This window comes from Thamnophis elegans, chromosome 7, assembly GCF_009769535.1.
Source record: "Thamnophis elegans isolate rThaEle1 chromosome 7, rThaEle1.pri, whole genome shotgun sequence".
Classification (NCBI taxonomy): domain Eukaryota; kingdom Metazoa; phylum Chordata; class Lepidosauria; order Squamata; family Colubridae; genus Thamnophis; species Thamnophis elegans.
In genome coordinates this window covers 71,098,889-71,123,795 of record NC_045547.1, presented here as the reverse complement: position 1 = coordinate 71,123,795, position 24,907 = coordinate 71,098,889, and the positions used below count along the sequence as shown (strand labels likewise).

Below are 24,907 nucleotides of genomic sequence, written 5' to 3'. Positions count from 1 at the left end.
TGTATTTATTTCAGTTGTAATGTCCCAGAGTCATGTGAACTTTTATGACATTCTAATAAGCAAAATCAATGGGGAAGCCACATTCAATTAACAACTGTGTTACCAACTGAACAACTGCAGTGATTCACTTAACAATGGCGGCAAGAAAGGGCATAAAATGGGGCAAAACTCACTTAATTGCCTTGCTTAGCAATAGAAATTTTGGACTGAATTATGGTCGTAAGTTTGAGAACTACCTGTAACTCTGGCTGTGCTGGCTTGGGTGGGAGGAAGGGTAGAATAAAGAAAGCAAAGCAGACAATTAAAGACAACACATTGGAAGCCAAGTCCAAACAGTTAAATCTTTTAACAAAGAAGTTCACTGAGCTGAAACTCAATACAGCCATAACGTCATGCAATGCTTGTGAGAATAAGCTATTTTTCTACCCAAACTCTGCATTGGCTCATTGATTTTGTGGGAAGTGGAGCAATTAGATAACACATAGTAAGCCATAGATTGAACCAAAGTTCAATCATTACTGCTTTTGTTCTCTGCAGTCATGCAGAAGTCTTGGGTTGGATGCTTTAAAAAAAAAGATAGACAACATCACCACCAGATGGATTTGTAACTGGTTGACAAATCGCACTCAGCATAAAGCCCTCAATGGAACTACATTACATGGAAGGAAGGAAGCAGTGGGGTATCCCATGGTTCCCTTTTAGGCCCAGTATTCTTCCAAATCTTCATAAACAATCTGGATGAAGGAATAGAAGTGGAACTCATCAAATTTGCAGGTGACACTAAACTGGCAGGAATAGCCAACACTCCAGAAGATACGGTCAAGATCCAGATGGATGTTAACAGACTTGAATACTGGAACCTATCCAACAAAATAAAATTTAATTTTTATGAATCAGAGATATCCGAACAAATAACATTCAGAGTAATCTGTATCTCATAAAAAGGTATTTAAAGGCCTGTGTTCTGACAGATGAGCACAATTCAAAACACATTGACGATGTCTCCTTGAATGGTGACAAAATATTTGCAGCCAGATTGCCAAGCTTGGAACTCAAACCAACAGCCTAATTTCTATTTTTGTTATTATTACTGTTTAAAAATATATGCCATCTAGCTCCTTAACAGCAAGGCAGAGGTGGTTTGCCATTGTCGTCTTCTAATAAAGTATTTTTATATCCACTTGTATTCCACAATCTGATATTTCCTAATGAATGTCCCCCTCAAGTATTAGCTAAGTTAGAAACTGCTTAGCTTTTCTGAGATTACCGTAAGTCATACCTTTTTCCCTCAGAAAAGAGGCTGAAAATCTGGGTGCGTCTTATACACTGAATACAGCATTTTTTTTTTTGCCTCTCGAAACCCTGCTCCCTTCACCAAAATGGCCTTGCATAGTTTGTAGGAGGCTTTCAGAGAGCTCCTGGGGGCTGGGGAAGGCAGAAATGAGCAAAAAATGGTCTATTTTTTGCTCAATTTTGCCCCATCCCCACCCCCAGGAGCATTCTATAAGCTTCCTAATACCCCTTTTTTCACAAAAACGTGCCTGTTTTCACGATAAACAGGCCATTTTTGGCTCGGTTCCCCCCCTCCTCCGGAACACTCTACAAGCCTCCTAAAGGCTAGTCATGCCCTTTTGGAGGGGGGGAACGGGCCCATTTTCGAAAAAACGGGTCGTTTTTGGAAGTTTACAGGGTGCAAAAACTTTTTAAAAAAAATTTGCCTCTTCAAAACCTTGGTGCATCTTATACTCCGGTGCGTCTTATACTCCAAAAAATACGGGTAGCCAAGTTTGGTTGGTGCTCCTACCTGCTCTTTGACTTAAAAGAATATTTAACAAGCACCATATCAATTTGTGCTGTTTCCTCTTCAGTTGTCAATATCTTTGCTTATGATTCTAGGTCTTCGATGCTGGTGAATATTTTGGGATAATGCAGGTGGAGGAAGCAGATGAACAAAGAGGTAACGAAGAAACGGAGGAACGGAAAAGGAAATGCAATCTTGGTAATGAACTTTGCTACAAAGTGATAGTCACAAATGAAAATGGCCTTCAGGCATCAAGTTGTGATAGGTGAGTTATTGCTTGAAAATACTTTCAAACGTTGTGATGCTTTCAAAGTATTTGCAGGATCAGGATTCTAGTTAGTTTCCCATCTTAATGGGGGAAGGAGAGGGCCAGGGGCAATTGGCTCTAATTCACATCCTTAACATCACCTCAAGATATGTGTCATGACCACAATGAAACATCGTTTTACTGTCACATCATTTTGCACGTGTTTTCAAATGTGTCTTGCTACCAAATATTTTGCTTGAAGTTAAACTTCAGAATGTTGACACTGATGCTAACTGATTTAAGAGTTTAATGCCAGTTATTGATTCTTAAAGAGAGCATTCTCTCCCACCCACCCCCACCCCCGTTAAGATTGGGAAATTGGGTAGGTGCCTCAGTTTTCCACAGTTGTGAGAGATCCAGAATGTGTGGTGTAGGAAAGGATCTTCTCTGTCATTGCACCAAATGATCCAAATACTCTCTTCTTGGAGAGAGCGGATTGGTGCTAATATATTTGTTCTTACTGCATTTTGTTATTTATTTACTTGGCTTTAATTTTATTTTGGGGTTGCTCTTTTTTTTTTGTTACCTGAAATAAGGTCCTCTGAATTTTAGTAATTGTTTTAAACATCATTATCAATTTTACTGTATATTATGATAACTTCAATAAAATTGTATATAAGGTATGTGGGGAATACAGATAGTCTTTCACTTCCTGTCAGAGCTGCAAGCGATCTTTTCTTTGTGGATTTCAGGCCTCCCACACTTTCTACTGTGGGAAAATGGGAGGGTGATATGTAGCCATAATAACATTCTTCTTAGAAAGTCAAGATCGTTTTTGTCTCTGCACCTGGCCAGATCTGGATGGGAGGAATCTATCTTCGTGGCAGTGAAAGATTGGACCATGTGGAACACTTACAACAGTTTATGGAGTGACCATTGGAAGTTACAACGGCACTGAAAACTGTGACTTATGACAGTTTTTCACACTTAAAACCATTTCAGCATCCCCATGTTCACATGATCAAAGTTCAGAGACTTGGCACCTGGTTCATATTTATGACGGTTGCAGTGTCCGGGGCTCATGTGATCCCCTTTTGCAACCTTCTGACAAGCAAAGTCAGTGGAGAAGCCAGCTCCTCTTAACAATCATGTTACTAATTTAACCACTGCAGTGATTCACTTAACAACTGTGGTGGATTTGATCATCCAAGAAGGATGATTGAATGAGGTGAAACTCCCTTAACAACTGTCTCACTTAGCGATAGAAATGTTGGGCTCAATTGTGATCTTAAGTCAAAGGGTACCTGCAGTCTGAAGTGGAAAAGGAATAAAACTAAACTTCATAACAATATTGCTTTGCTTTTAGACTTACCGTATTTTTTCAGAGTATAAGACACACCTTTTTCCCTAAAAAAAGAGGCTGAAAATCTGAGTGCATCTTATACACTGAATACAGCATTTTTGGCCTACCGAAACCCCGCCCCCTTTGCAAAAATGGCTGTGCAGAGACTTTAGGAGGCTTCCAGAGTGCTCCTGAGGGCAAAAATGAGCAAAAAATGGGCCATTTTTTGCCCCTCCCCCAGGTGCATTCTACAAGCCTCCTAAAAACGACCCATTTTTGGGAGGTATGCAGAGTGAAAAAACTTTTTTTTTAATTTGCCTCTCCAAAATCTTGGTGTGTCTTATACTCCAGTGCGTCTTATACTCTGAAAAATATGGTATATCACTGCAGAAGTTTATGTTCTATGAGCTTTTATGTTTAACATATCTTTGTCTCCCAAGCATTTTTCTTGTTGATCATGCCTGGACGTACCGTGTGGAACATGCCCGCCAACAGCTGATGCAGGTTCCTGGCCTGCTTCACAGAATGGCCAACTTGATGGGAATAGACTTCCATGGAGAGGTTCCAGACGAGGCAGTGCTCAACCAAGTGTTAGAAGAAATGTGGAGATACAACCAGACCTATCAGCTCTCGTGTGGGGTACGGTCATAAGAGTGTGACTGAAACTGTTAAAGCTTTGGTGTTGTAAGTCAACTATCTTGTGAAATCGTGATGAGCAGACATTTCTCTTGTAAAGAAGAGAGATCTGCAGAACATAACTTTCAGCTTCAGGATTTTAGGGTTGCCTTTCCCACCCTACTGCCCTCCAATAGAATTGGATTTGATCCCCATGATTACCAGACAGCCTAACCCAAGGGTGTCCAAACTTGGGAACTTGGGAACCAGCTGGGGAATTCTGGGAGTTGAAGTCCACAAGTCTTAAAGTTCCCAAGTTTGGACACCCCTGGCCCTAACCAGTACTGAATAGTTGCAGCTTTCCAACCCAATAGTTGCAGCTTTCCAATCCCCAATCTGGGGATGTGGACAAGGCTATGCGAGCTGTGAGTTCCTCCACCTGCATACTGGACCCGTGTCCCTCCTGGCTGGTTGCCAACAGCAGTGAGGTGACACGAGGCTGGATCCAGGCGGTTGTTACCGCCTCTCTTGGGGAGGGGTATTTCCCCACCGCACTTAAGACAGCGGTGGTGAGACCCCTCCTGAAGAAACCGTCCTTGGATCCAGCTGTCCTTAATAACTACCGTCCAGTCTCCAACCTCCCCTTTGTGGGGAAGGTTGTTGAGAAGGTGGTGGCTCTCCAGCTTCAGCGTACCTTGGAGGAAGCTAACTATCTTGACCCCTTCTAGTCTGGCTTCAGACCCGGTTACAGCACAGAAACCGCTTTGGTCGCATTGACCGATGATCTCTGGAGAGCTAGGGATGGAGGCCATGCTTCCATCCTAGTTCTCCTGGACCTCTCAGCGGCTTTCGATACCATCGACCATGGTATCCTTCTGCGACGACTGCGGGAGATAGGGGTGGGCGGCACTGTCTTACAGTGGTTCTCCTCCTATCTCTCGGACAGGTCGCAGTCGGTGTTGGTAGGGGGGGAGAGATCGTCCCTAAGGCCCCTAACTTATGGGGTGCCGCAGGGGTCGGTCCTATCCCCCCTACTATTTAACATTTACATGAAACCGCTGGGCGAGATCATTCGGAGGCACGGGATCAAATACCACCAATATGCGGACGATACACAGCTGTATCTGTCCGCCCCGTGCCAACTCAATGAAGCGGTGGGCGTGATGAACCGGGGTCTTGAGGCCGTTAAAGACTGGATGAGAGCAAACAAGCTGATACTCAACCCAGACAAGACCGAGTGGCTGCTGTGTTTCCCTCCCAAAAATTTGACCGACATGCCATCACTCAGGCTGGGGGGACAAAACTTACACCCCTCAGAAAGGGCCCGCAACTTGGGAGTCCTCCTGGACCCACAGCTGACTTTTGATCACCATCTTTCAGCTGTGACCAGGGGGGCATTTGCCCAGGTTCGCCTGGTGCGCCAGTTGCGGCCCTACCTGAATCGGGAGGCCCTCACAGCAGTCACTCGAGCCCTTGTGATCTCCAGGCTGGAATACTGTAATGTGCTCTACATGGGGCTGCCCTTGAGGAGCATCCGGAGACTTCAGCTAGTCCAGAATGCGGCCGCGCGAGTGATCGTGGGCGCACCACGGTTCGCCCACATAACACCGATCCTCCGTGAGCTGCACTGGCTACCTGTTGATCTCCGGGTGCACTTCAAGGTCCTACTCACCACCTTTAAAGCGCTCCATGGTAGTGGATCTGACTATTTGAGAGACCGCCTTCTGCCAATTACCTCCCTGCGTCCCATCAGATCGCATAGAGTTGGCCTCCTTCGTATTCCATCCGCCAGTCAGTGCTGACTGGCGACTACTCGGAGGAGAGCCTTCTCTGTTGCGGCCCCGACGCTATGGAACAATCTCCCCGTGGAGATTCGTACCCTCACCACCGTCCAGGCCTTCCGCACAGCCCTCAAGAACTGGCTAGCCCGTCAGGCCTGGGGATAAGTTACTTTCGCCCCTCCCGAATGCCGAGTGAATGTTGAGTTTTATTGTTTAATTTACTTTTGTTCACATTTCTTTTGTATTGTCTTACACCCCTTTTCCTCTTTGATTGTAAGCCGCCCTGAGTCCCCTCAGGGAAAAGGGCGGCCTATAAATGTACAATAAATACCTATAAAAAAATACCAACATAAAGAATTCAAATCTGTCAAAACATTACAGCTTTATTCAGAGGCGGGTGTTAAATATGTCTCGAGGTAGGAGGAAGTGTGTTTGTACTTAAGTATGAGCCAGCAGTGTGCTGCAGTAGCCAAAAAAAAAAAGCCAATGCAGTCCTAGGATGCATCAATAGAGGTATAGCATCAAGATCACAAGAAGTGATGCTATAGTTCTACACTGCACTGCTGAGGCCGCACTTGGAAAACTGTTTTATTCTGGTCGCCACAATACAAAAAAAGATGGTGAGACCTTAAAAAGAGTAGGGAGAGGAGCAACAAAAATAATAAGGATTTTAGGGGCTAAGCTGTATAATGAAACATTAAGAGAACTAGGTATATCTATTGTCTAGTATAAGGAAGAGAAGGATTAGGGATAACATACCTGTTTTCCTGTACTTGAGAGGCAGTCACAGAGATAACAGGGTTGATTGATTTTTTCCAAGCACCTGAGGATAGGACAAGACACAATGAGTAGACATTTGTTAGAGATCTGAATAGAATAGAACAGAATAGAATATAATTCTTTATTGGCCAAGTGTGATTGGACACACAAGGAATTTGTCTTTGGTGCATACTTGGAATTTAGGAGAAATTTTCTGACAGTGAGAACAATTAACCAATGGAGCAGCTTACCTCGCTGGAGGCAATCAAGAAAAAAATCGACATTTATTTCTTTAGTATAGTATAACCCTTATAAGGACTCCTGCCTTTGATAGGGGGTTGGACTAGAGGACCTCCAAAGTCCCTTCCAACCCTATAAGTCTATGATTCTAGTTATCTGTATGGCCTTCACTGGATATATTTGTGTAATGTTAAATACCGTATTTTTTGAAGTATAAGACGCGCCTTTTCCTCCCAAAAATAGATGGTGAAACTCTGGGTGCGTCTTATACACTGAATACAGCATTTTTGGCCTCCCGAAGCCCCGCCCCTTCACAAAAAACGGACATGAAGAAGGTTTGGGAGGCCTGCAAAGTGCTCCAGGGGCTGGGGAGGGCAAAAATGAAACAAGCTGTTTTTTTGCTCGTTTTTGCCCCAGCCCCCAGGAGCACTTTTCAGGCCTCTCAAACGCTCTGCCTGTTGCTTTTTTTCACAAAAAATGAGGCGTGCAGAGGGTATGGGAGGCCTGCAGAGTACAAAAACTTTAAAAAAAAAATTTACCTCTTCAAAATCTTGGTGCATCTTATACTATGGTGCGTCTTATACTCCGAAAAATACGGTAGCAAGAAAAGTACATCAGAAAACTGCACTAAAGGCCAAAGGGTCACCCAGAACTCCCTTCTGAAATCAACCATCCAGGAAGGAAGAGAACTTTAGCAACACAGTGCTTCCACTTGTTCAGCTGGAGGTTCCAATATTTACGAGGATACAAAGAGCAATCTCAGCAGATAAGACGTGGGCATCCTGTCTGAACTTGAAAACTAAACAAGGTCAGAGTGATTTGTGTGAATGGGAAACCTTCAAGGGATCTCAAAGCTATATTGGAAAGCCAAAACATTCTTAAAAAGACAGTAACATATTTTTTTCCCTATTCTTGCCAAGAAAAGTACAAGTATATTGAGTCACAGTGAGTACTGCAGGCTTCTTCTGCTAACTGCTGGCTGCCTGAAATTTGGCAGATCGAATCTCACCTGGCTCAAGGTTGACTCAGCCTTCCATCCTTCTTAGGTGGGTAAAATGAGGACCCAGATTGTTGGAGGGGGGAGGCTGACTCTATAAACGGCTTAGGGAGGACTGCAAAGCATATAAGTCTTAAGTGCTCGTGCTATATGATCATGAAGTGATCAGAAAACACATTTATCTTGAGACTTGATTGTAGTTTTAAAAATTGTTGAGATGATTAGGAAAGGAATTATTTTTAAACAAATGAAGTGTAATAGACGTACATTGTGTTGCCATGATATATTAAGGTAACATTATTTTTTCAAACAAAGTTTTTTTTTAAAAAAAGTTAGATATTCTAACTTCTTTTATAAACAAAGTGTTGTCCTGGTTTCCACTCCCTTTACATCTTCTATTATGCATAGTACATTTTATATCATATTTCCATTTTACATTTCAGCCATCTTATTTTCATTCCATATTTCCCCCCCCCTTAATTTTAATTTCTTCTTAATATATAGACAATATCATTATATGCCTCTCCAAATTAGTCAAATTTAACATATCATTTCCATCTATTATTCTGTTTTCCTGTTAATAACATGTATCCTCGCATTTAATTTTATGTAGTAAAAATTTCATTTAGTTATCCACAAGTAATAATTTTAATCTATTTCCCTCACATTGTATTGAATATATAAGGTGACTTCCTATTGATGCATCTTTGCCTCTCTTTTTATTTGCTTTTTTTTTTATAGACAGCTGAGGAGAAAGTCCCAGTTTGGTACATTATGGATGAATTTGGATCCCGTATCCAGCATTCAGACAAGCCCACTTTTGCAACAGCACCTTTGTTTTACATGCCACAACAAATTGCTTTTACTATTCTCTGGCCCTTAAGAGACCTTGAGAATGGTGGTAAGTAGGTATTTAGTATATCAACTGCTTGTCAATTCAACATTGATTCTTCGAAAACTGGATAGGGGGTGCATTTTTTTTTAATAAAAAAAAATTTATTATTATTTTTTGTTACATAGACAACACATGCCCACAACAATGAAAAGAAAAAAAACAAAAACAAAAAACAAATCAGAAAAAAAAAACTATCATCACATATAGCATGTCGTTTGGTTACAAGTGTTTTAGCATTTATCATTCTTATACATTTATTATTTCATTTAATAGGTTATAATATACAGTTTGGGTTGCTTTATTTACCATCCCTCCTGTTATAACACCACCTTATTTTCCCTTTCTTTTCTCCCTTCCTCCCTTCTCTACATTCTTCCTTCCTCCTCCTTTCCCTTCCTTCTTGCTGTACCTTTCTCCTACTCTTGCTCTTCCTCATCCCCTTCCTACCCTCTCTCCTCCTCTTTCTCTCCTTTCCATCCTCCTCTCCTTACCTCTTTCTTTTCACCCTCTCTCCCTTCTCTACTTTCTTCCTTCCTCCTTTCCTTTCCCTTCCTTCTTCCCTTACCTCTCCTTTGCTCCTACTCTTCATCTTTCCCTTCCTACCCTCTCTCCTTCCTTTTCTCTCCCTTCCATCTTCCTTTCCTTTCCCTTTCCTTTCTCCCTCCCTCCCTTCTCTACTTTCTGGATAGGGGGTGCATTTTTATGGCCTTCCTTCAAAGGACTGCTTTTGTCGTTGAAATCTGTATTGGAAGGAAAATGGAGATCGTGTTTGTATGTATGCGTTTATAGTCCCAATCCAGCACCACATACTTTCTTAAAAATATACAAAAATAAAAATAAAAAAAATCCTGGCATCAAATCCCAAACATACTCTAGAACAGGGGTGTCAGATACGCGGCATCATGTGACATATTGAGACGTTCTGGGCCACGTGCTGCACATTTCACAGCCCTACTCTAGAAGGTCTCAGTTCACCTGCTTCTAGAAGGTGGCTAAAGTCAAGCTAAGCTAAGGTGTAGTGGGAGGCCATTCCAGAGGTCTCGTGCAGCTAGACTAGACTAGACCTAAATTGAATTGAATTAAATTCTTTATTGGCCAAGTTTGATTGGACACACATGGAATTTGTCTTTGGTACATATATTCGTGGTTACCTCATGGCTGCTGCTGTGTTGCAATATTTTCTGGGGAGGGCTTATTTTAGTGCATGTGCTCAAAAGCCCCATTGGGCTTATTATCCAGGAAGGTCTTATTTTCAGGGAAACAGAGTAGAATACATTAATCAAGAATCATAGGATACAACACTTAGTAATAGTCATAGGTTACTGATAAGCAATCAAATCATACTAGGAAACAAATAAAAAATATAAATTGTAAAGATACAAGCAACATGGTTATTATAAGTGGAAAGAGATAGGTATTAGGAAAGACATAGGTACTAGGAAGGATGAGAAGAAGAATAGTAATACAGTCTTAGTAAATGATTTGACAGTGTTGTCGGAATTAGTTGTTTAACAGAGTGATGGCATTCAGGGAAAAACTGTCCTTGTGTCTAGTTATTCTGGTGTGCAATGCTCTACAGCAGTGGTAATCAACCTGGTCCCTACCGCCCACTAGTGGGTGTTCCAGCTTTCATGGTGCGCGGTAGGGGTTTGGTGTAACTCTGCTTTATAAATTTTATAAAGTAAAGTTACTTCCCTACTTTATAAATCACCATTACTGTGGAACCGGTGGGCGGTTAGAAACTTTTACTACTAACAAAGATACAAAAGTGGGCAGTAGGTATAAAAAGGTTGACTACCCCTAATCTACAGCGTCGTTTTGAAGGTAGAAGTGAAAAACAATTTATATCCAGGATGTGTGTCAGGGGTCTGTAGGTATTTTCAGTCTCTCTCTCCCTCTCCCTCTCCCTCTCCCTCTCTCTCTCTTGGTTACCATATCTCCCCAAATTGGATAGCCACCAATTTCTTTTTCTACCAACTGCAACATTTAATTCCAGCTCTTTTCTCTGAAAAGAATATCCCCCACTAAACCAAGATACAGGTGATAAGATTTTGCTCTGCTGGTAGATTTGGGGTGATTTTAAGTCTCAATTGTTCAAAAAGGGGCAATAGCAACATATCCCCATTTCCTTCACCTCCATCCCAAAAAGTGCATTTCTGTTGAAATGCAGAATGCATCAGCAGGAATGCATATTTGGCAGCGAAGGATTGTGAGTTCAGTTCAGTTCTGGAATTCACAACAATTTTTCACATTCAGTCTTATGCAACCTCAAATAGATGCCTATTCTATCAGCCAGGTTTTGGGGAGAATCTTATAAGTCTGTTCTTTTGTCTGCTTCTATGTTCACTGCAGAGTTTTGAATTCTTCCAATTCTTTCTTTGCAGAAGAAGTCACCCGGGATTACGCCTATGGGGAAACTGACAGTTTAATGAGAAAATGTCGGCTGCTGCCATGGAAATCCAGTGAGCTGCTCAATATCAGCTGTTTTATCACTGAACCCTCAGATGATCACTATCAGGTACATTTTTTTTAATAAGAAAAGCTAGTTAATAATTCATCTCATTTACCTACTGTCTTCCCCCCAAAATAAGACAGGGTCTTATTTTTTTTTTTGACCTCCCGAAATAAGCGCTTGGCCTTATTATTTTTGAGCTGCAGTAGGCGGCGAGCGTGGTCACCTCAGGGCTGCTGCTGTCTTGCAATATTTTGGGGGGGGAGGGCTCATTTTAGCGCATGCGCTCAAAAGTCCAATTGGGCTGATTATCCGGGGAGGTGGTAAGACAAGGCAGCAGCTGTTCTGGGTTGCCATTTTGGGCTCCGTGCCTCATGTTTTCAGCTCCAATGCTCTGTTTGAAACCCGTTCAAGTCTGTGGGGGATCGCCAAAGCACACTGCCGCCGATCGCAGCCTGAAAACATGACGCAAAGAGGCCAAAAGCAGGGTATGTGGAAGCCTAAAACGCAATGCGCAGAGGCCTAAATTTGTGTATCAGGAAAATATTGTGAATATAATATACGTAGACTTCAGTAAGGCATGTGATAAAAATAGACTACTTCTTGGTAAAATAGAACTATGTGGGATAGACAGTACCACCACCAGATGGATTCACAGTTGGCTGATTAACCACACTCAGTATTTTGTTGTTGTTAGTTGTGATGTCTTGTCCATCATGGCCCCATGGACAATGTTCCTCCAGGCCTTCCTGTCCTCGGCCATCATCTGGAGTCCATTTAAGCTCACGCCTACTGCTTTGGTGACTCCATCCAGCCACCTCATTCTCTGTTGTCCCCTTCTTCTTTTGCCCTCAGTCTTCCCCAGCATTAGACACGTCTCCAAGGAGTCCTTCCTCCTCATTAGGTGGCCAAAGTACTTGAGTCTCATCTTCAGGATCTGGCCTTCTAAAGAGCAATCAGGGTTGCTCTAGGACTGACCAGTTTGATCACCTTGCAGACTCCAAAGGACTCACAGAAGTCTTCTCCAGCACCTCAATTCTTTGGCACTCAGCCTTCCTTATGGTCCAACTTTCACAGCCATGCATTGCAACTGGGAAAACCATAGCCTTGACTATACACACTTTTGTTGGCAGAGTAATGTCTCTGCTAAACCTTAATCTACATGAGGGGAGAATGCAGCAGGATATCTCAAAGTTCAGTATTGGGTCCAACAGCCTTCAACATCTTCATAAATGATCTAGATGAGGAGATAGAATCATTTACCTGGGTATAAGTCCTTTTCTGGGTGATATGGTGTTGGAGGCTGAAACTTGTTCTTAACAAGCATGATAAATCTAGTGTAGACACTATGGACAATGTTTTTTTTTAACCAAAGCCATGTTCTTTGGTTATTTATTGGGTAGCTTTAATTGTAGCTAGCTCTTTTTTCTGATTGCATCGCCATTTTTTGCCCAGTAGGATACAAAGTAGACAGTTTGTTCATGCTGAAGTTCAGAAGTGATTGCTTGCAAAGGATAACATGAAATTAAAATTGATGGGCTTCTTCTATATTTGTATGCATTTTAGGCTATATTAACTGAAAACAAAGAAAAACTGCCTACTTCAATAAAGCTTCCCATTTATGAGAAGAACAAAATCTTCAAGTACGTATTTCCAATTTTTTTTGCCTTCTAGATAAGCATCTAACCGCCATGGTTAGGTTTAAACAATTTTCAAAGAATGATAGATTCCATTTTGCCTAATTATTTGGTGATCTAAGATATAGACAGAGGTGGGTTCCTACCAGTTCGCACCTATTCGGTAGAACCGGTTCGTCAAATCTACCGAACCGGTTAGGTCCACCAGTGGACCCGGAAAGCAGGCCACATCTACAGAAGAGGTTCCAAAAATTTTTGAAACCCACCACTGACTGACACACACACACACACACACACACACACACACTGACACAGAGAGAGAGAGAAAGAGAAAGAAAGGAAGAAAAAAAGAAAAAAGAAAGAAAAAGAGTGAGAGATGAAAGAAAAAAAAGAAAAAAGGGACAGAGAGACAAAAGGAAGGAAAAAGAGGGGGGGGGAACACATGGCCGGCTAGTCACTCCCACCAGGTCACATGGCCGCTCCCACAAAGGAGGCCACACCCACAGAGTAGGTTCCAAAATTTTTTGAAACCCACCACTGGATATAGATCATGGGTGTAAAACTCAATTTGAGGGCTGCATCAGGGTTGTGTTTTACCTCGGGGGGGGGGGGGTTGGGGTGGCCAGGATGGGCATGCCCAGCTCAACGTCACTTGTGTCAGGGTCACCTGTGGTGGCCCGAGTGGGCCTGGGAGTATCCATTGTCTCCAGCTCCGTTTTCAGCTGGGATGGCCTCCTACAGCCCTCTGCCAGCGAAAGCCCTGTTTTCACTGGCAGAAGCACCGCGGGCCAGTCCTTCACTGTTTCCAGGGCGGCCCTGTGAGCCAGATCTAAACACCCCATGGATCGGATCCGGCCGCGGGCCTTGAGTTTGACACCCCTGATGTAAATTCTAATTAATCCTTGTTCTTATAGAATGGTTAATGCAACAAGACACAGAGAGGCAGAAATGAAGTGTTACTCTTAAACCTTTTGCAACAATGAACTTGTCCAGGAGCACACAAAGAAAAGATGATGGAAGTAGATAGAAAATATCTACTGTGAAAAAAGTAATCAAAAGAAAAAAGAGGCTTTGATTGTGTTCACTGAACCCTCCCATTCTAAACAATTTCATCCAGTCTCCCACCTCCCCTTTTTGGGGAAGGTGTTTGAGAAGGCATTTGAATTGCAACTTCAGAGGATCCTGCGGAGAAATAGATTATCTGGATCCTTTTCAGTTACGTTTCAGCATTGGTCACACTCCTGGATGATCTCTGGCAAGAGCAGAATAGAGGTGGTACATCCATCCTTACTCTTCTTGATCTCTCGGCAGCTTTCCTTTAGCCCTGAAAGTCTCCCCTTTGCCCTTTAACTAATTTTAATAGTATTTGATCACCCTTGTCTCCTTTTGTATGTACTTCCCGGAATCCCTGTCTGAGGGAGATGAGCAGTTCAAAAATGTGAAAAATAGACACGCTAACACGAGAGGTGACACTCTTACATGACTTTTGGGTGACTTGTATTGTCTTCCAGTCAGTTTTCAAGCCCATTTTGAACTGCTGCTATTAACTTAAATTGCCTGACATAAATTATTGAAAAAAAATTCTCATATGTCTGACCAGCCACTAATATTACATGGTTTAGACCACGGGTCACCAACCTTTCGGATTTCAGGGACCACTAAATTCATAATTTTAATTCCTGTGGATCACTAATATGAATTAATAATGGAATGGGGTCCTTCAGGCACTTAGCTTGGCCGTTTGCTAGAAGAGAGAAGCGCCCAGGGTCAACCATAGGTTTGCTTTCCATTGCAGCTAGGAATTTCAGATATGGCCAAGAATGAATGTTTGTCTTGTAGCCAGCCCAGGTGCTAAATCAGGCCCCGGCAAACTCTATCTTTTGAGGAGCTTGGCTAAAGTTTTGCGCACTGCTCACTGAAGCGGCTGGACTCCAAGGGAGGGAGGGAGGGAAGGGCTGGAGCTACTAAACAGGTAGCCAAGCTAAGTGCCTGAAGGACCCCATCCCATCAGTGAGTGGGAGTAATTGCTTCAGCATGCCGTATCCAGCCCAGGATACGGGAGGATCCCTGATTTAGTGCAATACAAATATGCAAAGATTTTTCTGTCGACCACCAAAATTTTATTGCGGACCACCAGTGGTTCACGGACAGTGGTGGATTGCAGGTGGTACTCCCCAGTACAGACATACCAAAGCCTGCCCGGAGCACTGGGTACCGTTTCGGTATGGTGCTCCGGAGGGCTCGCCCACCCAAGCTCCTTACCTGTCCTTTAAACCTTTGGCCCTTCCGCGCACGCACATGGCACGTATGGCGACTGCGTGACACTCTGCTGAGCAGCTGGAGCTTTGCGGAGGCGTCGCAGGCAGGTACGACGCTTGCGCGCGCGTCCATATAGGTGACACTGGGCCCGTTCCAACCGTACTGGTTGGAACGGGATCCGGAACCCACCACTGTTCACATCACCAGTTGGTGACTGCTGGCTGACAGCAACTCAGAAGGTTTGAGGTATACAAAATTACTCTCCACAGTAGAATAGAAATATTTCTCAGGAGCATCAGGTGTGTTACCACTTCCGAATTGCATCATCTCTGTTTGCCTCCCCAATCTTTCTGTTAGAGTTTACACCGATCTCCAGCAGGTGCGTCATTTCCTGAGTCACCCCCGTTTTGAGTTTACGGACTTGGAGCAAGAGGCTGATATTCTCTACATCTTCTCCCACTTCAAAGATTACAGGTTACACAGCTATTTCCCTGCAAGTAACAATTATTTTTAACCTATTCAGTATCTGTATATTTGACTAAGGCGTCTCCTGTGCTAAATGCCTTCCTGCTCTTTCAGAAAACTAAGTGAAGAAAAACCTCACGTGATGGTGAATCAGTTTCCGTGTGAAAATCTCCTCACGGTGAAGGACTGCCTGGCCTCCATTTCAAGAAGAGTTGGGGATTCGGAGGGGCCAAAATGGCTGCCTCATACTTTCAATCTTTGTACAGAACTGCCACAGTTCATCAGTTTCTTTCAGCAGTGTGAAAGCAGGTACAGGGCAGCTATGCATTTTCATCTTCCTTTAATGTTAACGCTCATTCTTAACTTTGCAGATGTCAGATGGAGAGAAATAAAAGGAGTCTTTATGACACCTCCAGGAATACTCATTTTTCCTAGAGATGGGAGGTGGGATAATGCCTCATTCTGTGTGATGCCTCTGAAGTTCTCCAGTTTTATAACATGAAGAGAGAAAGGGACAGAAAATTAGATATAGACATATTTTATCTATCTCCCTGCTGGTTTGCCTACTTGCCTGCACACGCGCACGCACACGGACATGCACACGGACACACCCAAGCTAATTGTTGCCTACATAGAAAACAAGTCCATTACAAAACTTACTAGAACTCAAGTTTCTTATTGATTCAGGCTCCGTTACCTTACATTAGACAATAGCCAGGGGTGAGATTCAGCCGTTTTGGTCTGGTCCTGGTGAATCGGATGCTAATTTTACATCTGGTTCACTGAACCGGTAGTTGCAAGCACTGGTTGGGCCCACCCCTCACAGGAGTCTCCGCATGGCCCATTTTGGATGCCAGGTAAGTGCAGGGCCCCTGCGGAGGCTCTGGGAGGGCAAAAAACTGGCCTTCCTGAAGTCCAGAAACGGGCCTCCCTAGCCCAAGGGAGACCATTTTCGCCCTCCTGGAGGCTCGGGAAAGCCTCGAGATCCTGAAAAGGGCAAAAAATGGGACTCCTGGAAGTTACGAGAGTCCAGAAACGGGCCTCCCAAAGCTGGCGGAGGCCATTTTTGCCCTCCCGGAGGCTTGAAAAAAACCTGAGCTTGGGGAGAGCAAAACCCCCGCCATGGTGCAGGAGGCTACGGCCATTATGGCCACGCCCACCCAGCTACTAGGCAGAGAACTGGTTGCTAACATTTTTGAATGACACCCCTGACAATAGCCCTTTTCACATATCTTCAGTTGAACATGTGACTAGCATGAGTGGGCCTCTCCCTTTAGATCAGCTATGCTGATGTTACTATGAGTTGATGGGAATTCATGGGCACAGCAGAATCATGAGTTGGCATAAACGGCTTGAAGCTTCCACATGAGTAGGAATCCAGTTCCTGTGAAAGCTTTCAAATAGCAAAGAGGTATTTCTGCTACAGACGCTTCATCTTGTAATTATGATGATTACTAGCTGACCGGGGACTAGTGCATTTGTGTTTAAAGGTACGTATTTAGATTTATACTGTGCCTTTTATTCCAGGTGCTCAAAACCGCTTTCCCCACTCCAATTTCCCATAATGGTAGATTGGACCTAGAGAGTGGCTAATTCAAAGTCACCTTGGGAGACCCCATGGCTGAGGGATGGATTTGATCCTGTCTCCCCAGCTGTCTAACCCTAACCCTAAATCCTTGTGCCATGCTGATTTTCTACATATATCTCGACAGGAATAAATGTGGGTTTCTTAATCAAAGGATTGGAATTAAATAAAACAAACTTTAAACTTGTGACACCATGATTAAAAAGTTTGATCTGAGGAAAAGACGCTTACCTTCCAACATTAAACGCAATGTCCTTTCTTCTGTGGATTCTAATCTAGAGGAAAAGACAACCATTGGATCTGCAAACCGTGGAATCTGGCCAGAGGTCTGGACACTCACATCACCAAGAATCTTAACAACATCATCAGACAGAGAGAGAGCATCCCTAAGGTCAGAACAAAAGATGGTATCGTAAAGGTACTCCAATAAAACCAACAAACAAAGGGAAACCACAAACAATGAATCTTGCTTTAAGATCAGAGGTTTATTTCATGAGCAATTTGGAACATGAATAGCCAACTTAGCAATGCAAGTCCACAACAAAACTTACATTATTATTAAACCATTGCAATGGGGTCCAATGACAGATAGCGGGTCCTACCAGGACTGCTATTGGGCAGAGGACCCCATTCTCATCTGAAGTCACATTTCTTATATCTTCTTTTTTACTGATCTATGCATTCTTCTGCCAACCTACCAGTTCAAAGGCACGTAAAAAATGCAAGTAGAAAAATAGGAACCGCCTTTGGTGGGAAGGTAACAGCGTTCCGTGCGCCTTTGGCCTTTAATCATGCCAGCCACATGACCACGGAGACGTCTTCAGACAGCGCTGGCTCTTGGGCTTTGAAACGGAGATGAGCACCGCCCCCTAGAGTCGGGAATGACTAGCACATATGTGCAAGGGGAACCTTTACCTTACGCATTCCATAGTTTCACTTCCTTGTACTTTCCTACATTCTTACTGACCGTCACTTTCTGCAAACACCCGTGTACATTTGAAGCTCTCGGCCATTTCTTACTTTCAGTTCCTCATTTCCCACCATCTCATTCTTCCTGCTCTAAATATATAGTACAATTGCCTACTTTGCAGAAAATGCAGTACGTTCCTAGAGCAAGCAAGGATATATTTTTTATAGCCATCACTTCTGTTACAGTACTGCCCACCCATGGATTCAAAGTTGCTAAAGAACCCAAATGGCAAGATCCATTGTGACGTTTTGTATCATGTCATAAACTGATCATGCTGACGTCATAACATGTTTTGTAAAATTTGCAAAATTCCACACATGACTCATTAAGATGCCGCATTCTGTAACTTAGCCCATCTCAGGTAGCTTGCTTGAAAATGTTTTGCCCTAAGGTACATCATCACTTCACCCAATTAAAGCTTACAGGAAAGTGTTTACTACAGGCAGTCCTTGACTTATCACCACCATTGAACCCCAAAAAATTGTTGCTAAGCAAGACAGTTGTTAAGTGATTTTTGTCCCCCATTTTACAATCTTTTTGCAACAATTGTTAAGTGAATCACTGCAGTTGGTAAGTTAGTAACACAGTTGTTAATTGAATCTGGCTTCCCCATTGATTTTGCTTGTCAGAAGGTCAAAAGTGGGGGGAGGTGACATGACCCTGGGACACTGCAACCATCCTAAATAAATGTTTGATTATGTGGCCAAGGGGATGCTGCAACGTAAGTGTGAAACTTTGAAAAGTCACTAAATGAATGATTGTAAGTCAAGGACTCTAAGTATTATGTAGATTGCATTCATTTTTTTTCTTTATGTTCCTAAATTCTACTGGTTTTTTTTTTAATTATTCTGGGAAGTTGACAAAGTTCACCTATTTAGAGGGTTTCGAGTTTCTCATCTTTCAAAATGTCACGTTTTAAATTTCTTTAGAATCTGTAGACACTATCTTGTTTTGAAGAGTTGGTTCAGAATTATAAGCTATCTTGGCTGCCCAGGATTGGCTGTATTCTAAGCAAAATTTATTTCTATCTTTAAAAAAAACCAATTTCTGCTCTTTTAGGTAGTGTCTAAATATATTGAAAATCCGGTTTTGTTTCATCTTGAAGATGTGGGACTGGTTAAATTTGACGTTCGCTATATCGTGCTGCTGAGATCAGTTAACCCACTCAAACTGTATGTTTACGATGTGTTTTGGCTCCGGTTCTCAAATAGGTAATCATCATCTTCTACAGCGGTATTAAGCTTGTGAGATTTCTGAATTTCATAAACTAACTTTGTGTCCCTGTATGGTTTTCCCCCCCTCTCTTTAAGGCCATTTTCACTTGACGATTTAGACGATTATGAGAAGCATTTTACTGTTATGAATTATGCCCCTGAGATACCTTTAAAGCAAGTAAGTAAATGATAAAGGAAAATGAGTAGTTACCTTCAAACTGTGACGACATTAGTATATCATGATGCATGTTAGGTTGAAGATGAAGCCATAGGACTGGATCAGGCAGGACTGCTTATGGGCAGCCCTTTGGAAGATAAGCACATCTAACTTTAAAAGATTGTCCAGAAATATCCATAGTGCTCCCTTTATTACTTAAAAGATACAAATGTGTAAAAGTGATGGCTAACCTTTTTGTTCTCACGTGCTGAAATCACATGCCCACAATGCAATGCGCCCCGCCCCCCTGCGCATGCGTGCACAACCCCCTGGCACTCCCCCCCCCCGTCCCCCTTCATGACTCCTGTACATGCTTGCGGCCTCCCTGAAGCTGCCTGGGAGTAAAAATGGGTCGCAGGGGGGACCGGAGCCCCATCCCATTGTGGCCCATTTTGGGCCTAGCAAGCCTCCCTAAAGCCTCCTGAAACTAAAAACGTGACCCCTCCAATGCCCCGCGCATGCATGCACCCCCTCCCTCATGCATGCACAGAAGAGACCCAAAGATCAGCTGGTGGGTGGGAGGCTGGCCGATGGGAGGCGCACATGCAAGGTGCAGCTGAGCTGTGCGACGGCTCGCGTTCCTGTAGAGAGGACTCTGTGTGCCACCTGGGGCACGCATGCCATAGGTTCACCATCACGGGTGTAAAATATCTACCAAAACTTTAAAAAATATCATTCCAGGAATTGTAGTTTGTATTATTTCTCATAACACAATAGTATGGATTGATGTTTGAGTAATTGAGTATGCTAAACAAGTTTTAATATACATTCCCAAAAAAAACTTGTTGAGGCACAGTACAGTTAATCTGTAATGAGACAGCCAAATGTTACGATGAAAGGAAGGCTGATTGACCAAGCTGAGTTTCTTTACCTTAATCGTTGGACAAACCGACAAAATTAATAACATTGAGTAAGCATTTCAAAATCAGCCATGAGATTCATTGCTTGAAATGCTAGCTGTTCTTCGTAGGTCTTTCAGATTTTTATAGAACAAGTGAGGAAAGAAGAAATTCCACCTCAGAAGGTTAGAATAAAAGCCAGGGAGAAAATATATAATCAAATTGTTTTTTTTTTTAAATTTGCAGATCCATTATAATGAATTTATTCCTCTTTTTGAGAAGCAGTACTCAGAATATTCTTGGAAAACTGTTGAAGTAAGTTGCTCTTGATTTAATATTTTTTTCTCACTTTGCTTCCATTTGCTGTTATAAATGACTTACAATCTAATTTGAATAAAAACAATTAAATTTAAAAGTTTAAAAAGTAATTTAAAAATAAGCAAAAGTAAACTTTTAATTATTATTTCAACTTTAACCACAAGAGGGAGCGGAAGTCTAATTTTAAAAGAAGGGAACCAAATGATGCACTATTGAAAAGATCCTTTAAAAAATTAATATAAAAGTACTCTTTAAAGAAAGAAGGATCCCAAGGCTACAAAATTAGAGAAAAGGCTAAAAAATAAGGCCATACCTTAAAACTGCAAGAAGAAAAAACATAGTCTTAAAAAAAAAATTGTCAAAAGTCAGCTGGCAGGTGTTTATGTGATTCAGTGATGCTGTAGCTCTCTCAAATACATGCTGATTACCAAGCACCTGAATCGTGGCCCCTGTGATGCTCCCAAGCGCAAGGACCAGTCAGAACTTCAAACAATTGCTAAATGAATGGTCATAAGTCAAGGACTACGGGTACTACTTATTCCGTGCCGTCATAAATTTGAATAGTTGCTGAACGAATGGTCAATTAAACCAAGGACCATCTGTATTGCCCTTAGATCAAATACAAATGATGCATAGAGATACAAAATCCCAAGGGAGGAGTATGGGAGACATGCCAAAAAATCCACAAGAATTGAAATACTAAAACGGGCAAGAGGTGATGGTTCGAAATAGAATACTTCCTAATATAAGATTTGTTCTATTAAGAATTAGAATAGGGGTAGAAACTAGAAAGGGCGAAAATATTTTTATGCATATTCTTATACAATATTTGAAAAAGAATATGTAGGTGTAAAGGATAAACGTTGAAAGATGATTTTACTATGTATACTTAAATAATATTACTATTGTTATTAGTATTATGTATTAAAATATTGAATAATTAAATGATGTAGGATTATATACATTGATGGAGCAAACACTAACGTGTTAATAATGTCAGTTTTAATATTTATAATATAATTATATGAGTATTATTAATGTAACTAAGAGCCGAGGTGGCGCAGTGGTTAAATGCAGCACTGCAGGCTACTGCTAGATCAGCAGTTCAGCGGTTCAAATCTCACCGGCTCAGGGTTGACTCAGCCTTCCATCCTTCCGAGGTGGGTAAAATGAGGACCCAGATTGTTGGGGGCAATATGCTGACTCTCTGTACACCGCTTAGAGAGGGCTGAAAGCCCTATGAAGCGGTATATAAGTCTACTGCTATTACCAATATTACCACTATTATTACGTATCAAAACTATCGATACCCAGATGACATACTATTCATGTTGTGTGTTTGTGTGCGTGTGTGTAAAAAGACCAACTGAATTGCCCAAAATAAATCCACCCTTTTGTTTTGTACAGTTGGGGTAATGATACACACTAAGTTTCGCTCCATATCTACAGGATCTCATAGATTTGATGACATCCCAAATGGAGATGTTATTGCTACCCTACACTGTATTGTTTTAAAGAAAACTATTTTTTAAATCTAAAACAGTTTTATTAATAAACTAGCTGATAACCCAGCATCGCCCAGATATTTATTTATAGGGGGGAATGTCCAGACCAAATGTAATTTCTAATGTTGGGTTTTCCCCCTTACCAGAGGGAGCCCCCTTGTGGAGTACTGTGAAGCCGTTACCATGGCAACTCCACTGCACTGTACAATAGAAGCCATTTTAAATCCCAACAGGCTGTATCTTAACAGAACACAGACCCCAAGGGTTGTTAGGAGTGTCTTACCACCACACTATTTTTCTCCAAAGAGTAAGTCATCTGTGGAGCAAGTTTGGTTGACCAAAACCACGGGATGGTCTGTTTCTTTCTTCAAATACCCCCTACATCAGCATTAGCAGAAGTTTTGGGTTCCAGCTCTCCTAATCCCCACTTCGCATGGGGAGAAGTCATGCTGGTTGGAGCTCTCGGGAATTCTTGTCGGAGAAGTTCATGTCAAGTTCATGTCAGTGTTGGCAGCTTGTTCTTTTGCAAAAGGAAATGCATAGATACTCATCCTATCTCAAGTCGTGTTTTAACCCCTCTTGATTTTTAAACATGAAAAAGTGCCCAGGTGCATCAACCTCTGCATTTCTTGTTGTCCTTAGGAAGACATTTTTAAGGCATTTGTTGAGTTATTCCAAGCAGCTTGCGCCAAGCCGGCACCCCTTGGCATCTGTGATTATCCGTCTTCACGAGCTGTCTATGCCATTGACCTGATGCTGAAATGGGAATCATCTGGTAACGGTGAGTCTTGAACTCAACAAAGCGTCAAAAATAAATAAAGCTGGACAGGGGTGGGTTCTAGCCAGCGTTACTGCCGGTTCGCTCATGCGCGTGCTTTGTGCACGCTGTGCGCGTATGTGCAGTTCATTGAAAATTGTTCTGCACATATACAGAACTCCAAAAAAAGGCGACGGCGGGAATTGGTTCGGGGATGTGGCCAGCCTGGGTCGCTGCTGGTTCTGCGACCCAGGCCAGCATACCACTGCCGGTTTAGCCGAACCGGCAGGAACCCACCTCTGAAACTGGAATATAATCCCAACCATCTGGGAGGGAGTTTTATTCCTGTTATTACCGTGTTTCCTTGAAAATACATCCTACTCAGAAAGTGTCATAGCTTGATTTTTATACATGCGCCCAATATAAGCCCTCCCCCCCCAAATAACTTTGAACAGTCACTAAAAGCACTGTTGTAAGTCGAGGACTACCTGTAACACAAATCACAAAAGTAGCCATTGTGGTAGTAGCCAATATTAGGGCGATTGCAGGGATGTCGAACTGGCCAGATGCATCACGCATAGACCACACCCACCCCAGCTCCACAAATGGAAAAAAAGTTGTGAAACTTCATGTGACGGCAACATGATAATGGCAAGTTTGACACCCATGACGTCAGGGTTCCAAATAGCATCCAAAAGTAAATCAGAGTCCGAGTCAAATGAGTCCTCAAAAGTTCCAATTTATTAAGAGAGCCATGTTGGCACATCTGGGAAAACCCTGACCTGAAATCTTCCCAGTTTTCCCCACCCAGTTGAAAGTTCAAGATTGTGCCCCCACCCCCGCAAGTCCATCACATGCTCCAAACTCTCACTGCCATGCTGGCACTTTCATCCATCCAGTTCCGGTCAGGTGCAAAGACAAAGGATGACCTTGGCTTTCTAGAAAGGATTTTGTTATGGCTACATGACATCTAACTCCTTACAATCCCCCCTCTCATTTTCCCATGATATAAAATGCATAGTAGAATAATAGAAAGTGTAGCAGGCCAAAGATTCAAAAGAAAAGATGGCTGCAGGCCTGACACTTGAGCTATTGCAATTTAGAGAAAGGCATTTTCTGTTCCAGGAAAAGTGGAACGGAGGGGAAAGGATTCCTTCTGCAGCTCTGTGACAAGAGGAAAATTGATTGGGGGGCTTCTTCCTTAGTGAATTACAGAGGAAGGCTTCATCTGTTTGGCCCATTTCTGATTAGTACCAGTTTCTGCTTGCTTTTCCTTTTTTTATATAATTCACCTGGTATTTTTGTACTTACCTGTCTTCTAGGGAAGCAACATATGCAACCCCAGATACTAGAGGTGAATTTCAACCCCGATTGTGACAGAGCATGCAAATACCATCCTTCATTCTTCAACGATGTTTTCTCTACTCTGTTTTTGGATGAGCCCAACAACTGCCACGTGACTTCTATTGTTTAGGTCCACCTAGCATAATTTGGTAGTTAAGAATGGTATATTTCAGTTCTATGAGCTGCTTGTGCAAATATTTTTTTCCTATACTTTCGGCCAGAACAAAATGTCCCTTGTGTCATATAGAAAATATGCGTAATTTAGATGCAAGAAGTAGTTTGCTGTTGAAAATATTCGCATCAGTCCGCTTAATTTGTCAATTTCGCAAAGGATGCTTTTATATACGTATATTGAAGATCACTGAAGTTTAGTTGCAAACTGATTTCATTTTATTTTTTTTTGCTATAATTAGCGCGTTTTTATTTTTCTTTTCCTGTGGAAGTATATATGTACAGCGTTTTTCAGCTTCTTTACTTTCTTACTGCATTTGATGTAATTGAAGCTATTATTTTATCCAATGGAATTATGTTCTCACCTACTTCCTTTAAGATGCTTTGCTTAAATAATAATAATAATATGAAACAATCATCTCAAAAGCTTCAGCTGGCTCACATGACCAATGATATTTCAATTTTTTAAAAATAAAGGATTACCAGCAAAGTATGAA

The 24,907-nt window shown here is 42.2% G+C and overlaps 1 protein-coding gene across 1 annotated transcript in view; it reads left to right on the top strand.

Annotated features, from left to right (window-relative positions):
* Positions 1-24,907, top strand: part of TTLL12 (tubulin tyrosine ligase like 12) — a 31,599-nt gene extending 6,692 nt beyond the window's left edge. Inside the window, exons 2-14 of the mRNA XM_032221561.1 lie at positions 1,897-2,066; positions 3,831-4,029; positions 8,524-8,683; positions 11,062-11,195; positions 12,696-12,772; positions 15,383-15,499; positions 15,605-15,799; positions 17,355-17,466; positions 19,105-19,256; positions 19,356-19,437; positions 20,562-20,630; positions 22,781-22,919; positions 24,218-24,907. Coding sequence (XP_032077452.1) covers positions 1,897-2,066; positions 3,831-4,029; positions 8,524-8,683; positions 11,062-11,195; positions 12,696-12,772; positions 15,383-15,499; positions 15,605-15,799; positions 17,355-17,466; positions 19,105-19,256; positions 19,356-19,437; positions 20,562-20,630; positions 22,781-22,919; positions 24,218-24,369 — 1,758 coding nt within the window. The 3' untranslated portion in view covers positions 24,370-24,907. The remainder of the gene's footprint in view (positions 1-1,896; positions 2,067-3,830; positions 4,030-8,523; positions 8,684-11,061; positions 11,196-12,695; positions 12,773-15,382; positions 15,500-15,604; positions 15,800-17,354; positions 17,467-19,104; positions 19,257-19,355; positions 19,438-20,561; positions 20,631-22,780; positions 22,920-24,217) is intronic.